The following is a 17,062-nucleotide window of genomic DNA, read 5'->3' on the forward strand; positions in this document are numbered from 1 at the left end:
CGCTACTCTCCTCTCTGTGAATCTCCATTGATTCAGCATTCCTCTCTGTATCGTGCTTTTTTGCTGCTATCGGCACTGTCCCATCCGCCCCCCTAATCCATTGATTTCCTTTATGAGAAGCTTGATTTCTTGGAGATGCACGTAAAGAACTATCGTACTTCCTCACTCCCTGAGCCTGAGGATTGTCGAATAACTCCTCACAGAATTTCTCAGAGTGACCAATCTTCCCACAATAGAAACAGAAAGAAGGGAGACGTTCATATTTAAAATGAATCCACAACCATTCCCCTCCAGGCTTTTTGATGCGCATCTGGCTCTTTAGTGGTCGAGAGATATCGATAGCAACCCTTACCCTTAGGTAATCCCGGAACAACCCTTGAAAGTTCTTTGGGTCTGACTCCATATATCTCCCCACAAAATTACCAATGGATTTCAAAACAAACTCTGATTTGAAACCGATAGGCACATCATAAACTTGAACCCACATGAATAACTCTGAGAGGATAATGTCCTTCAACTGTTCCTCTGCATTGAACTTCTTAATAACCAGAACTTGCTGATTAAAGGTCCATGGACCGTCATCTAACACCCTTTGCATATCCCGGTCGTGAAAAAATTTAAATAAAAACATGTTGGTCTGGTCAGTTTCCTCCATAAAAACTCCTTTAACTGGTCTCCAAATCGACGATAAAGTGTCTTGCATGGCCATGAAATTCACTTTCCTAGTAGATACAAACTTCCCCACCAAACATCTCTCCATCCCTTCCTGTCCCTCATTACCAGGAATGTCTTCCAGAATAAGCCCATCCTCTTCATCACTGTTCAAGGAAAGATTTGCATACGCCTCATCCAGATTCCTCTCACGTGATGAGCTCGCCATGAAAAGAGAGATCTGATCTACAGATAATTTGAAAACTGAAAAATACTCACCAAATGATGAGACGGCAGAAACTCATCAAGAGATGAGACCAGGGAATATTATAGCAAAAAGTCTTTTACTTAATTCATTTTCCACTCATTCTCGATTTATTCAGATTATTGGTATATCAAGGTCATGCCCCTATAGCTTATGATAGGCTTTGTCGATGATATCTACTCCCTCCGTCCCAGTCAATTCTATACAGTTTCCTTTTTGGGACGTCCCATCATTTCTATACATTCCAAAAATAGTAACTTTTAATAATATAAAACACTATTACACCTACTACTTTCTTCAACTATCTTCATTCTATAATAATATAAACACTATTACACCCACTACTTTCCTCCACTATCTCAAATCTATCATTAAATATAAATGGGTCCCACCACTTTACCCACTTTTCCTCTAACTTTACTCACTTTTTACACTTTTTCTTGGTCTCCGTGTCCAAACCATTTGTATATAAATGATTGGGACGGAGGGAGTAATAAATTAAATTTCAAAATCGTAATATTTTATCCAAAATCAACATGTTAGATGTTTTATCTATCACGGAGTAAAATGATAAAATACAAATATATTAAGTTATTAAATTCATGGTTTCAAAAAAAAAATGTCATTAAATTCATAAAGATGAAATGATCATCATCGATAAATTCAACAAATTATCAAATGAAGATAAACCGACAAATGATTGAAAAATTATTTTAACGTCTAAATAAAATATAAGCGGCCGATTATCATAATGAATGGTTGATAAACAAGCTTAAGAGTTAAGAGTAAGTATTCGTTGATAGCAACTAGTCTCGTTAGATAAGATAAACATGATAAAACACATGATTTTTCTCAAATTTTTTTGACGTGAATCCTTCTTTGAAAAAAAAGAATATTTCATGCCGATTCAGAAAAAGTGTTTCGGAGAATCCATTTAGAGTGATAAAAAAACATCTCAAAAGATAATTTTCTTGTGCTCATGCGGAATTTTAAACATTATGATATATAATTGATGTGAAGCGGTTTATTCTTGTTTTAAGAAACATGAATAAGTTTCCTTAAATTTCTAGAATTATTTTGTAAACCAGGCTATGCTAAAATTAAATGGTCGTTTGATTCGTTTTCGTGAAATATATTGAAATTCATAAAAGCAAACGTGAAACAAACACTCACAAAAAACCAATTTATTAATTTCTCTAATCGATATTTATCCCAATAAATATGATTGAATTCATCACCTATTATCTCGAGAAAATATAAAAAGTTATCTCATGGCTCAACGGACCATTTATTTTGTTTAAAAACCTTACTCCGTGGATGTTTAATTTCATCTTGAATAGGTGCCTATTATTCTTGGAAAAAAGAAAATTTTATCTTTCTTTAGATTGTGATAGAATCCCCATCTATAATTATTTGTGAAAAAAATAAATTAAAGAAAAATGTTAGATATCTTAAAAAATGTTTTCTATATTTTTCCAAATTTGAATGATAATGCATGATTCATTTAACTCACACAAACAAGGGACCCTAGCCTATATTCGTCACATTGGGAGCGAAATTTGGTACTTAGCACCACCCTAATTTGAATCGCTCATTGCATTCAATTTTTAAGATTTCGTAAAATTATTATAATGAATTTAAGATTTCGTATCAATTTTTTCAAATATTTTGATTTCACAGCTCCCCTGCATTTAATTTACTTTTCCTCCCAGATTTTAGATACTCCCCTGGTCCTTATTATAAGACATCAAGACTTTTTGCACACATTCCTATGTGCTTTGACCACCTATTTAAAGTTACATTATTAATTTTTTTTTTGAATTAAATTATGTGATATATATTTTAATTCAGGAAAAAAAATTAAAAAAAATAATTTATGCGTGTGATCAAAATACCTAGAATTGTGTGGAAAAAATCTTAATGACTTATAACAAGGGGAGTAAGGGGTCATTTGTTAAATCTGAATCAAATTTTCTGGATGAACGAGAATTCTGGAGGATTAATATCCTGAATGACTGGATTGTGATTTATTTGTTAAATTTGAATCAAATTTTCTGAATGAACGGAAATTCTGGATGATTAATGTTTTGAATGATTGAATTGTGATTTATTTGTTAAATATTAATTTGAATCGATTTTTTGAATGATTAAATTTTTTGAACAATATAATTACAAAATTATTGAATTTTTTAAAAATAAAAATATTTTAATTAATAACTCATTAAATTACCAAGAACAAATTTATAACACGACTTAATATCATAAAATTAACTTATATATTCATACAAAACCAATTTTACATATTTATATTTTATCAAATAATATATATTAATATATTAAAATTTTGACTAGAATATATCTTTCACAATAAATTTGTTTTAGAAAAAATAGAATTAAAGTGCGTATCACCCATATATGCGGTGGGTAACAGGACGGAACCATTCAGCTGACATTTCAAGCAGCAGTCGTCCAGAAGTTTTATTTTGTCGTCCAGATTTTGTAAATATGAAACAAACGATATGAACGCTGAAAAGCCTCTGGTTCATTTCATATCCTCTCATTCACTTATTAACAAACGAGGCCTAAGAAACAAACCAATAACACTACTTTAACGCCCAAAATACAAAGTGGACTGAAGTCAGCCTGGAGCATTTAGCAAGGCCCACCGACCCATTTACTTGGTGCCCAGTATAAATCGCTGCTTTTCGCAGTCGAAGAAAATATCCCCAAAGCTGATTCAGCTCTGACTGCTTGGCACAAAGGTATGTGCATACTAATAAAACCCCCTTCTATTTGCCGCTTAATTTAAATTCCAATTCTATGATTCACTTGCTATTTGGGCTTTGAATTATGTTTCTCAACATATATATGCTATTGGGTCCTGGGCTTTCCGGACAATTGTTCTTTTTCGGTTTCTTTTTGGTCTGCTTTCACAGTTTAGTATTCTAGTTTGCGCAGATTATTGTCTGCATGACAATCTTGTTTTTATTTTGTGATCTTGTTTTTTTTAAAACCCTTTTAAGCCTAACTTGAACAAGTTTTTTGAATCAGGAGCTTTATGATACAAGATTTGCAAAGTATATATAACGAAGATGAGTGATTTGTCGAATGCATTCTCTTTATTAGAAGTTGATGTTGCTGATGAAGAAGATTTCAAAGCAATTGCTGCTGCTACCAATGGAGTGAATTCCAAAGGAACAAAAGGTTTTTTTTTGGTTGCTTTGATTAATGATGAGCAAATTCTGTAATGTTTTGATTTTAGTTTAAGGCGTTTCCTATGCGCGAAAGTGTTTATTAAGGGTAGGATTCTATTGCGCCTTGATTTTAATGCGATACTTGACGCCTTGTGGATTGTAGGAGCTACATTTTAGGTGCCCGTTTGGCGAGTTGGGTGTTCAACTCTTAGGTATTGATTATTTTTCCAAAAAAAAAATCAGACTTTGCTTATTAATTATACAGATCAACAAATTTTTTTATGCATTCTTTATATGCTTATATGTAGCTGAGTGCCTAATTCGCCTAATGGATAAATAGATGAGGGCTAGGCTTCGCCATTCTGCCTTGTTTGGATTATGCCTCGTCAACTATGATCTCAAGCATAGGAGATTCAGTGCATAGACAGTTGCTAAATTTCTAAAAGACATTTTAAACATTGTCCGGTTCTATGAAAAAGATAAAAATTAAACACGTTCGTCAGGTGTGTCAATAATTACTGATCCCTCCCCGCCCCCCCCCCCCCCCCCCCCCCCCCCAAAAAAAAAAAAAAAAAGAAGAAGACAAAAGAAGAGTCCGAGAGACATCATTACTGTTAAATGAAATTGTGCGATCTATGATTCAAAGAATAATGCTTCTATGATGCAGGCAAGGGTAAAAATAGTAGTGAAAACCCTGAAGGCACCCTAACAAGTGATGAAAACAACAGTGATCAGACTGTTGAAGATTCTTATGAAGACTACAGACTACCTCTTGTTTGGATAGACTTGGAAATGACAGGTAGTTAATATTATTGAATTTTAATTGCAGATGAATCTTTGGTCTCTATAGTCCTTTTGGTTCAAATCGTTTAGAATCACTTCATTCTCTGTTTCTAGACCCCTGTTTCATATTCCATTTACCGTGTGTTATATTATTGATGAAAGTTGGTATACATGTTCGTGCACAAAGAGATATACTGCTAATCTGTTATTCATCTTGTGTTTTATCTCTTCCTAGCGCATGTAACGATTAGGCTTTTTTGTTGATAAGCAAGCCAATAGACCTAGCTAGTAGATAATTGGTCAATGACAAGAATTTAGATCTCAACTATTTCCTAAGTTCCAGAGAAGCAGTTAATACTTTGACACCTCAGTAATATTTGTTTTGATAAGCAACTATGTGGTTCATCTGATGTGCATCAGTGATCCATTTATAATGTCTTCCCAAGGTTCGTTGTCCCCTAGGCTTTGTGCCTCTATTCTCTTTGTGTGTTTGTTGAGTCTTTGTACTGCATTTCTCATCTCAGCACTAGCACATATAATCCATCGTTTTAATTGTAGAACAGATTCAAGATCTATTTAATGGCTTTTGTCAACACCATTTATGAGAGTTGGTCATCCAACATGGTATCAAATTTTAGGTATTTCAAGTAATTGTGAGTACAAGTCCCATACCTGCAATTATCTGAAAACCAGATATATGATTTGAATCCCAGAATGGGCTTTCAAGTGGGCGAAATGTTAGCCTTAAAGATATAAGATTCATTTGGTAGTTTTCTCCAACACCTTTGACCTTCCAGTTTTGGAGAGTTGTTCATATAACAATAATCAGAAAAGTTGTGGCTTAATCTGTTCTTTACTTGAGAGTTGAGGTGATATATCTAGTTACACTATGCTTACCAGTCTCATTTTTGTTTGCGTTCGATCAAGATCATCCTTTAAGTTTCATCTCAGTCTCATATGCATTATAAGACTTATAGCATTTCAGCCTGACATCCTCATCATCTCCTTGTGCTGTTAGCTAACACCAGTAACTGTATAACCTAAACGTAAATTTTTGTGAGAGCATCTTCCTCTTTTTAATCTTATGCATGGTTATAAGTGTAGTTTCTTTCTTGTTATAACATTAAAGAAGAGAGTTAGATGAGGTTGATGTAGCTGCATATATTACCTGAACTCTGGTGTAGTGTTTAATATTATTTCTTCACTGTGTTATTAATGTAGGTCTAAATGTAGAAGTTGATAGAATACTGGAGATCGCTTGTATAATTACTGATGGAAAGTTGACCAAATTAATTGAGGTAATTTTACTTTCCAGTACAAAATTGATTTCAGAACTTGCGTTTTCCTTAATTAATTTTTAACCCTTTGTTATTATGTACTATATTACTATCTCCAGTTCTCCATCTATGTACATCAATGTGCTTATTTAAACTTTATACTATATTCTACAAATTCTAAGCATTATGTAGATCAGATTCGAAGCCCCTTTTTATACTCATTTACCTATTTGTCCCCACTGGGGCCTGGAAACTGCTTTGATGTTTTAAGTTAATTTATTTATTCAAATAGATCCATAAATATATTGTTAACTGTTTCTTACCTAAAGAGTAATATCAGTGGATTACAACTTGTAGGAGTCTTTACATTTTTTAAGTTTGTTTTATAGTCTAAGAGGGAAATAAAGATGGAAGAACGTTGAGGGGGTTGAAAAGATATAGCTGCACATTGATTAATGTGCCCTACATATTAGTTGTTATACCACTAATGGCCAGTTCTATTATGGTTTGGGATCTTAAAAATATATCAACTGGTCCTTGCTGTAGGAGGTTAAAGCTTCAATATTTATTACTGCTCCACTCGACTGATTTAATGCTTGCTAATTTATACCTTCTATTTGTTTTTTTCAAGTTTATTCCTTGTTCTGCATTGATAAATGGTTTCTGTATATATAGGGGCCTGATTTAGTAATCCATCAAACTGAGGAATGTCTAGACAAAATGGGAGAATGGTGTCAGAGTCATCATGGAGAAAGCGGTAAGGTGGCTTTTTTATTGATGCATCTGTTTCGTAGTATATTAAAATGTATATACAATCAGTCTATACATTGTAAACTCTGTGATTCTTGCATAATTCTGTACATTAAACATGTGTTAAAAAGTTTTAATATCATTTATGAGCGTCACTTTCCTCACCTGGATGCGTGTATATATAAACCATTTCTTCAGTGTCTTAACTCCATTACCAATTTCAGGTTTGACAAAGAGGGTGCTCCAAAGCAAGCTCAGTGAAGAGGAAGCTGAAGAAAAGGTGATTGAGCAATGTTTTTCTCAAAATTTAATATGCATGTATATGAATGTTTCATGCTGTATTCGCGTTAAGAATATGTGTGCATCATTTGGTTTTTTTATTTGACTGTTATATATCAACCATAGCTTTTATCATTAATGCTGTGTTCCAGAGTTTTTTTTTTTTTTTTTTTACGAAAAAGAAAAGAAACAGAAAGATTTAATTTCTTTAATGGGTTCCTTTTAGTGATATTTTGAGAAAGAAAGAAAAAATCCCTTAAAGATATGGAAAGAAATCCCTTCTATATTCGTTCAAAAAAATTTTCCCCACTTTTGGATCGACTTGGAGAGAAGAAAACAACCAATTTTTCGTTCCTTTCTTTTCTTTCTTGAACTCGGGAACACAGCATAAGACATTTTAGGAGGTATCTTGATATTATATAGCAAAAAGGAAGGAAAGTATTTAGAAGTTTGTACGTAATATCCAGGCAACACGATCCTCTTCCTTATGAATGTGGCAATAAAATATATTCACTCTTTTGATTCTTATACTATAGCAGTGGAGTTATAAATTACTCCAGCATTATGATACTGGCCTTTTCTGTGAATCCTGAATTTGTTTTTCTATGATCATATAACTTATCATGTTTTGAACACTTGTAGGTTGCGAAATTTGTGAAGAAATATGTGGGCTCATATACGCCTCTTCTTGCTGGAAATTCAGTTTATATGGATCTTTTATTCCTGAAGGTATGAAGAACACTCCCACATATGTTAAGTTGCTCGAATAATTGTTGAAATATTATTCTGTTGATCTTGATTGGCCCTTATATTCCCTGAACCTATTATGATCGGCAATCTAGAAATCAACTACTAATGTAATTATCTTGATAATTGAACACTTGCATTCGACTGACTTCAGGCAAAGCTATAAAAAGTATTCTAAGCAAAGTCAGTTTTTAAGTTAATATAACAGCAATCAGCAACAGACTATTTGTTATTCGATTATAACTACATAATATGTTGATGACTGAATGTCCTGTTAGCATAATTCAAGTGATAAGTGGTCTGTAAACAGTTAAACTTGTATTTTTTTTATCACCCTGGTACTGAAGGGAACTTTGCGATATGGTGATTGTATCTTTTTTTATATACTTATTGGTGATCGTATATTTTTTTTGTAGTTTTCTTTGTATCTCGTCCTAAAAATAAAGAACAACTGAATTAATAGATAGTATAGATTAATATTGTGTATATATCTGGTCTCTGTGTGTGTGTCATTTTTTACAGCTAAAAACCGATGTTATTTCCTTTTCCCATTGCCTTGATCCATTTCACAGCAACTCCTTATTATCCTTGTGCAGAAGTATATGCCAAAATTGGCTAGTCTTTTTTCTCATGTGCTAGTGGATGTTAGCAGTCTTAAGGCTTTATGCATCCGTTGGTATCCAAGAGGTGACAATTTTACTATAGTTCTTAAAATACTTCTCATCCTTATAGGATATTCAGGATCATATTGGTGATGAACAATATCTTCTTGAATTTATATTCACCTGTTTATAGAACTTCCTAAAAACTGACACCGTACACTGTCAACCTTTCTCTATTAGACAACAAAAAAGCGCCTCAGAAGACAAATAAGCACAGAGCCATGGATGACATCAAGGAGAGCATAGCAGAACTTAAATTCTACAAGGACAACATATTCAAATCGAGGTCAAAGAAATGAGAGATGGATTCCGCAGGACTTCCCTAGTTCACTCAAATACCTGGCTTTGACTATTACTGGCGCTAGGTCCTAGAGTTTCATTTTTTTGTAGTGGTCCAGAATGACTTTAAGTTAAAGTACATGGACTTCTGGGAAGTGAGTGACTATCAACATTGTACCACGAGTTAGCACCTCCCTTTGCTCTGCGTTGATCTTAAACATACTTTTCATTGCCAAGTGAAAACTTTCCTATATATCAAGCTTTCTGTGTTGTGTTGAACTGGTTTGCAAGCGCGTAATCTTGGCCTTGATCTTTATTCGCTACTGAATTGAACAAGTTAAAACCACAGATTACATTAAACGGATTTCTCTAGATACAAGTAGATCATGTCCTGTATCACTTTTTCAGAACTCCTGGGAGCAGAGAAATGTAATCCACTCTATTCAGAAAAAGTTTGAAAAAGCTACTGGGAGGGGTTTTCAATTAAAATATAGGCAACTGATTCAAACCGGTGTTTACCAGAAGCCTTATTATTATATTTGCCAAATAATGCTTCTTCTTATTTTTTTTTGGACAAACATGGCTTATAGAAACCGTGTAATTCAGATCTACTTTCTATCAGCAATTCACACTGATCATGGTTATTCAGGCAGCTTCTAGATTGATAATATTGCAAAATTTTCTTGATATACATTATTTGCAGGTAATTAAGTGTGACAACCCGGGTCAAATCCCGAGTCTTTTCCGAAAATCGGGTCAAGTCCCGAAATCCGAATCCGAAAATAAGCTCAAATATACCGGCCCAACTGCAACAACTTGGGTAATCCACAAGCCCACCACAGGCCCCCAAAAGATCATGATTTGTTGGTGCAATTGGTAGTAGTACTTATGCTTATAAACTGAACTAAAGTCTCCACACGACTCGATGTGGGACTGGGGTGTTACAAACTCCCCCACTTAAATTCCTGACGTCCTCGTCAGGCCGAAACGGATAGCCCATAGGCCCAGATCGAACCTCCCTAGCCATTGTGGGATAATACCGGCTGGCTTCGTGTCCCCGCCTCCGGATCTCTGTCCATTGCGGGATAATACCACCAGCCTTCGTGTCCCCACCTCCGGCAACTTGACGAATCAAGCTTTTGAGAGCCTGCTCTGAATACCATATGTGACAACCCGGGTCAAATCCCGAGCCTTTTTCGAAAATCGGGTCAAGTCCCGAAATCCGAATCCGAAAATAAGCCTAAATATACTGGCCCAACTGCAACAACTTGGGTAATCCACAAGCCCACCACAGGCCCCCAAAAGATCATGATTTGTTGGTACAATTGGTAGTAGTACTTATGCTTATAAACTGAACTAAAGTCCACACACTTCTCGATGTGGGACTGGGGTGTTACAAACTCTCCCACTTAAATTCCTGACGTCCTCGTCAGGCCGAAACGGATAGCCCATAGGCCCACTCTCCCACTTAAATTCCTGACGTCCTCGTCAGGCCGAAACGGATAGCCCATAGGCCCAGATCGAACCTCCCTAGCCATTGTGGGATAATACCGGCTGGCTTCGTGTCCCCGCCTCCGGATATCTGTCCATTGCGGGATAATACCACCAGCCTTCGTGTCCCCACCTCCGGCAACTTGACGAATCAAGCTTTCGAGAACCTCGCTCTGATACCATATGTGACAACCCGGGTCAAATCCAGAGCCTTTTTCGAAAATCGGGTCAAGTCCCGAAATCCGAATCCGAAAATAAGCCTAAATATACTGGCCCAACTGCAACAACTTGGGTAATCCACAAGCCCACCACAGGCCCCCAAAAGATCATGATTTGTTGGTACAATTGGTAGTAGTACTTATGCTTATAAACTGAACTAAAGTCCACACACTTCTCGATGTGGGACTGGGGTGTTACATTAAGACACTTAAAAAAGTTTATTTTTTGTCTTCTGATCACCAGACTGCAAAGAATACAAAACGCGTGAAGCTGATAAATATTCAGCCAAATTGATTCAAATTTAGCTGAATCAGAGGCCCGTTAATAACAACCTCGCTTGTAAGTAGACCTGGCAATCGTGTCGTGTTGTGTACTTGAAGGTGAAATTCATACCCGACCCGTTTCGGATTCGTGAACCTAATCTCAAATCCATACCCGTTTTGAAACGTGTTGTGTACTTTCCGTGTACATTTAATATAAATGTAACAATTAAATTTAAATAAAGTATTTGATAAAAAATACATTTATATATAATGAAATATATACATTCTTTATGTATTATATGATGAAATATATATCAAATCTTTATATATGAAATATATATCTAGGAACTACGATGACATAGAATAATGTTTATATGTCAGATACAAGTTGGAACTACTGGTAGTTCAGAGCAAAGCGCTAAAAATTAAAAAGAAAATAATAAACCCCGAATAATCAAAAATAGAATCATAATTTTGAACAACATGTTTTGGCTGGAATCGGAGAGGCGTCCATGACTGTGTTGTATATAGGTAGACGTGTGAGAGAAGGAGAACACGGTTGATGAATGATGCCCTCCAATCACGCAGCCGGTTCATACGTGCAAATGGAATGACTATACGGTCACGGTGACTAAACTATTGAGCGCGACTAATAATTATATCCTCCCTCCGTCTGTTTACTTGCTTCTTTGATATGTCGGAACTGTTCGTAAAATGATACAAATTACTAATACTAGCCTTTAACCCGTGCGAAGAACGGGCGGATATATAATTCGTAATTTATTATTTATAATTTAAATGTTAACATCATTTTATTAGTATTTTAGTATTAATAGATTGAATTTTAATTAAATTATATTATTCAACTGATTATAATTTCTCCCGATTACTTAAAAATGGAGAATATATATATAGGCCAACATTCAAGAGAGGGACTCCTTATGGGGTTACATAGTGCGCCACTATAAATCATCAATTTTATTATAAATTCTGTTATAAAATACATATAAAACGTGATTCTAATATAGAATACTATAAAATATATCTATTTTAAGTAATTTAAAACTTAAAATTTGATGAAAAAAAGTATATTTCCGAAACTGATTCTACAACAGAATAATTCTGGATGATTATTATTCTGTTACAGAATCATGTTGAGATGTTGCATAATTTTAGATGATCTTTGGAATAAAAAAATTGTATATCTTCATTTCCGGTTTAATAATCAAAATTTGCAATTATATTTCATAAAAAATATAATAGAATATATATTATGTGTATATTTATAATGGTGTGCTACGTAACTCCATATAAGAGGGTATGCTATGGAGTGCTACCCATATATATATATATATATATATATATATATATATATATATATAGGCTCATGATCAAATAGAAACCACTCTTAAAATAAAAACTAGAAACCAGTTTCTCTACCACTATTTATAACTACAGGTATCACTAATTTATACTGCACTAATCACTACTTTTATCAGTATGTAAACAACGATTTTTATTATCAAAATTGAGAAAATCTATTAATCTAAACTATTGATAATCGATTATAGATGATCAATTTCATTAGTATGAAGGTTCTTGGCGGTAGGAAGCCGCAAAAGAAGTTGTATGACGATGGTAAGTAGTCGTTAGTTTTGTAAGTTATGATGAAAAGTGTATGTGACTATTGGTGATGATAGACAATGGTGGCAAGTCATAGAAACGTCTGGTAATGGTGGTAAGTGGTCCATTGTTACGATTTGGGTGAAGATGGTGGTCATATACGTTGCATATATGTGTGTGTATATATTTATATCCGCGAGATATGTTATATATAAATTAGTGATATGTTATGTACAAATTAGTGATTTCTGTAGTTAAAAATAGTGATAAAAAACTGCCCAGAAACTGGTTTTTAGTTTTTAGGCTAATTTGGTTTCTATTAGAGTAGGACTCTATATATATATATATATATATATATATATTAGGATTTTAGTTCATTTAATCCGAATTTAGTACACGTAGATTTAAAAATAAAAAAATCGGAAAATTCTAATCTTTTCCAAACATAGCCGATCGTGTAATACGTTTGAAAGATTCAGTAATCTAATCAATCGAATTTCAACGTAATTTTGTAATCTTGGTTTGAGTTATATGAAGGTTTTGATAAAAAAAATATTCAAAATTGTATATTTATAATTTTATTTATAACATCATTATAATTTTTTTAATGAAATATTATATGATAATGTATTGTTATGAGTGTTTTTAGTATTTGAAACTGTTTATAATACTAATAGACTCCACATTTGTAGACTTGTAGTACCAAAAGGAGAGTACCAAACCAAAAAATATAACTAAAACATTGGATTACAAATTATACCCATGTTGGCTTATTAACCCGTGCGAAGCATTATTTATAATTTAAATTTTATCATCATTTTATTAGTATATTATTCAACTGACTATATTTTCTCCCGATTACTTGAAAATGGACAAACCCTAATAAATATATATGTGTGTGTCAGGATTTTAGTACATTTAATCCGAATTTAGTACACGTAGATTTAAAAATAAAAAAATCAGAAAAATTAAATCTTTTCCAAACATAGCCGATCGTGTAATACATTTGAAAGATTCAGTGATCTAATCAATCGAATTTCAACGTAATTTTGTAATCTTAGTTTGTTTGATAACAATAACTTTTAGATTAGAATTAAAAAGAGTTATGTAATGATTCGTGTTTATATTGAAATATAACACGTTAAAGTTAAAAAAGAGTTATATGAACGGTCTTATTAAAAAAAGATATTCAAAATTGTATATTTATAATTTTATTTATAACATTATTATAATTTTTTAATAAAATATTATATGATAATGAATTGTTATGAGTGTTTTTAGTATTTGAAATTGTTTAATAATATAATACTAATAGACTCCACATTTGTAGATTTGTAGTACCAAAAGGAGAGTACCAAACCAAAAAATATAACTAAAACCTTGGACTACAAATTATACCCATGTTGGCTTATTATAGTATAGTATATATACGTCTAATTTATAAGACTAAATATGTCCTGAGTGATCTTGTTGAATTCGTATTTATGAGTACTTTGATACGGTGAAATAAAAAAATATTAACGATAAAAAATGTATGTTGACGAATGTGATAAAACGTAAATAGGAAAAGTATTAAGAGACGGAGGGAGTACCATTGCATAAAATATAATATAAATATTAAAAAATATTAAGTATCCAAAATAATTTCAAATCTAACTTCTTAAATCATATGCGAGAATGTTTGATCGATTCCATTCATATTAATAATAAAATATTCTTGTGTGCACATGAGATTATGAATTAATATTGAACGGGATCCTTTGACTCCGCTATATACCGGTTTTGCTGATGGAACAACCTCTTTTTATTTTGGATCGGTCCAAACCAATTTAAATCGGCCATTAATAATGTGACGAAATTGATTGAGACGATTAAAGATAAACCACTGCACCACATGGAACTTCCCTGCATGTCTAGTTTTATTTATTTTATACTAGCTTATAGCCCGTGCAAGGCACGGAAGCTTTTTAATTATTTATAAATTTTTAAAATATATTTTAAATGGTGTGAAAAATTAAATTTATAAATAATAAATTAACATTATATGTATCATGCCAAAGTATTAAATTCTTTCTATCAAATTTTAAAAATTTTTAAGTAGAATATGTGACGCCAACTCCTATTAGATTATATTTATAAATATATTTTATATTAGAATTATTATACTGTGATTTAAATATTTTTCTAAAAATTTTTATGGTTCGAGATTAAAATTGATAAACACAATTTATTTTGAACTAAAAAGATGAATCATAAACATGCAATAAGATAGTAGAATTTGTTTTGGATTAAGAAAACGTTTTAGTATTTGTTCCTCACATAAATCGGGCATATTAATTTTAAAATATATTAGATAAAAATAATTTTGTGACGGTGCGATTTATACGATTCTACAATTAAAATTGGTAGGAAACATTTATTTTGGATTAAAAAAATCAAAAAGACATGAAAGACAGAATTTGTTTTGGATTTAGAAAAAGAATTATAAACATGCAAGTAGATATCAGTTTCCTTATAGAACATAATTTAATTTTGTCTTAATCTAACGGTGCTTATTTGTTCAATATACGATCCAACGGATGATAAGCTTTTGAATCATAAGACCATGCGACCAAATTATTTGCCTTACGCTTATTATATATAAGTATATAATATGTACGTAATAACGTAACGACTCCTTAAAAAATTTATATTTTATATCCATCCGTTGTATAATCATGCTAACCGTTATATCATGACCATCTGTCATTTCTCGCTAACCGTTATATCATGACCATCTGTCATTTCTCGGACAAATCTATACTATACTATTAAAGCCGAAACATTAAAAGTTTGGTCGGTCGGTCGGTACTTGGGCCAAAATACGGGCCTATCTATATAACCAATTATTCTGGGCCAATTTATATAAATAATTATTCTTTTTAATTTGGGTCAAAGTACGGGCCTATCTATATAACCAATTAAGAATAATTCTTTTAAAACTGAAACATTAAAAGTTGGTAGGTCAGTACTTGGGTCAAAATACGGGCCCATCTATATAACCAATTATTCTGGGTCTATCTATATAACCAATTATTCTTTTTAATTTGGGCCATAGTACGGGCCTATTTATATAACCAGATAATCTTTTTAATTGAAATATATTACTTTTTTATATTTTTGACTAAAAAACTCAATCTTCTAAAATAACATTGAGAAACATGGTAATTACTTTTCTAACTAAAATATATTATCTTTTTATAAATTTTCCAACTAAAAAATTAATCTTTTACAATTAATACGGACATGGGCGACATATTTATACGTAAAGATGTGTGCCAAAAGTCTCTCATTAAAATATATATGTTCGACCTAATTTTCAATTAGCCATTTGACGGACTTAACTATGAAGAATTTATCCAACTGTTAAGTAAAAAATTTATTAAACCATGTTATTCTATCATAATTTTATTTTTACAATAAAATTAGGTAACTTTAAAATATATATAATAAAATAACGAATATGTTAACCGCCCGTGCATTGCACGGGTTATAAGCTAGTCATTATTATACTAAAAGACCGCGTTATTATCATTAACATTTTAACGCGCGTTATTATTATGATAATGTTTATATTATTATCGAATATATGAATATCATGGTTTAATATTTGGAAATCAGGACAGCAATTGGCAAACTCTCCGACGTGACGTTGTGAGACCTTGAATTGTTCTAATCATCTTTTTCACATGCAATTTTTGTCCACTTGTTTGTCTGTAGAGGGCCACAGCCCAAGTATCAATTCCCACCTAATTTTTAATCCACTAATTTACAAATATCGAAATAAAATAATAGTTTTTGATTAATTTCATTAAATGCCCACCCCATGTGTACGTTTCATCATTTTCCGCTAAGACAGTCTTGATCTATCCTAACGGTGGATAAGCAAACAAAAAAACAAATAAAATAGAAAATATATTTTTAATTATAATCATTTGTATACTTATATAAATGATAAGCGAGGGACGTGTAGTTGGCGCCTCTCAGATAGCTCTGTTCTATTTTTCTAATTTTCCGAAATTTTAGAGGCGTGTAGGTGGCGCCTCTTAAAAAACTCTGTTCTATTTTTCTAATTTTTTAGAATTTTTAGATGAAATATATCAAAAATAAAAATTATCTTTTTTTGTTTCAGATTAATTGATGTGATATATATCTTGACATATATTAATTTGATTCTATTTATTTATGAAATATAGTAGCTTGCGAGTTTTTTAATATGATTCCGTTTCAAATTATCTAATTATGGAGAAGAGTAGCAGACAAGTCTCTATGCACCTACAAATACCCCAGGTTGTAGGGTTTTGGATCATTTAAACACAATCCACTCTCTCAGTACCACAACCTTGTTCGCGGGTGTTGATGCCGTTTTTTAGGGGTGAGCAGAAAAAACCGAAATCGCAAAAAAAACCAAAATCGCAAAAAAACCCTGAAAAAACCGAAAAACCACACCGAGATAAACCAAACCGAAAATAAAACCGAAAATAACCAAAATAAAAAACCGAAATTAATGGTGCAGTTTTATTTTCGGTTTTATGCTAAA

At 32.4% G+C, this 17,062-nt stretch overlaps 1 protein-coding gene across 1 annotated transcript; it reads left to right on the forward strand.

Moving 5' to 3' along the window:
• The first annotated feature begins 3,537 nt into the window (after window positions 1-3,537).
• Window positions 3,538-9,166, forward strand: LOC108220581 (oligoribonuclease). The gene is made up of 9 exons (XM_017394385.2): window positions 3,538-3,678; window positions 3,968-4,120; window positions 4,778-4,909; window positions 6,115-6,191; window positions 6,846-6,927; window positions 7,145-7,200; window positions 7,842-7,928; window positions 8,543-8,633; window positions 8,789-9,166. Exons 2-9 carry the CDS (start codon window positions 4,009-4,011, stop codon window positions 8,905-8,907), a joined length of 756 nt encoding a protein of 251 aa, XP_017249874.1. The 5' UTR covers window positions 3,538-3,678; window positions 3,968-4,008; the 3' UTR covers window positions 8,908-9,166.
• Window positions 9,167-17,062: the final 7,896 nt, after the last annotated feature.

The sequence above is a fragment of the Daucus carota genome, chromosome 5 (genome assembly GCF_001625215.2).
Source record: "Daucus carota subsp. sativus chromosome 5, DH1 v3.0, whole genome shotgun sequence".
Taxonomy (NCBI): domain Eukaryota; kingdom Viridiplantae; phylum Streptophyta; class Magnoliopsida; order Apiales; family Apiaceae; genus Daucus; species Daucus carota.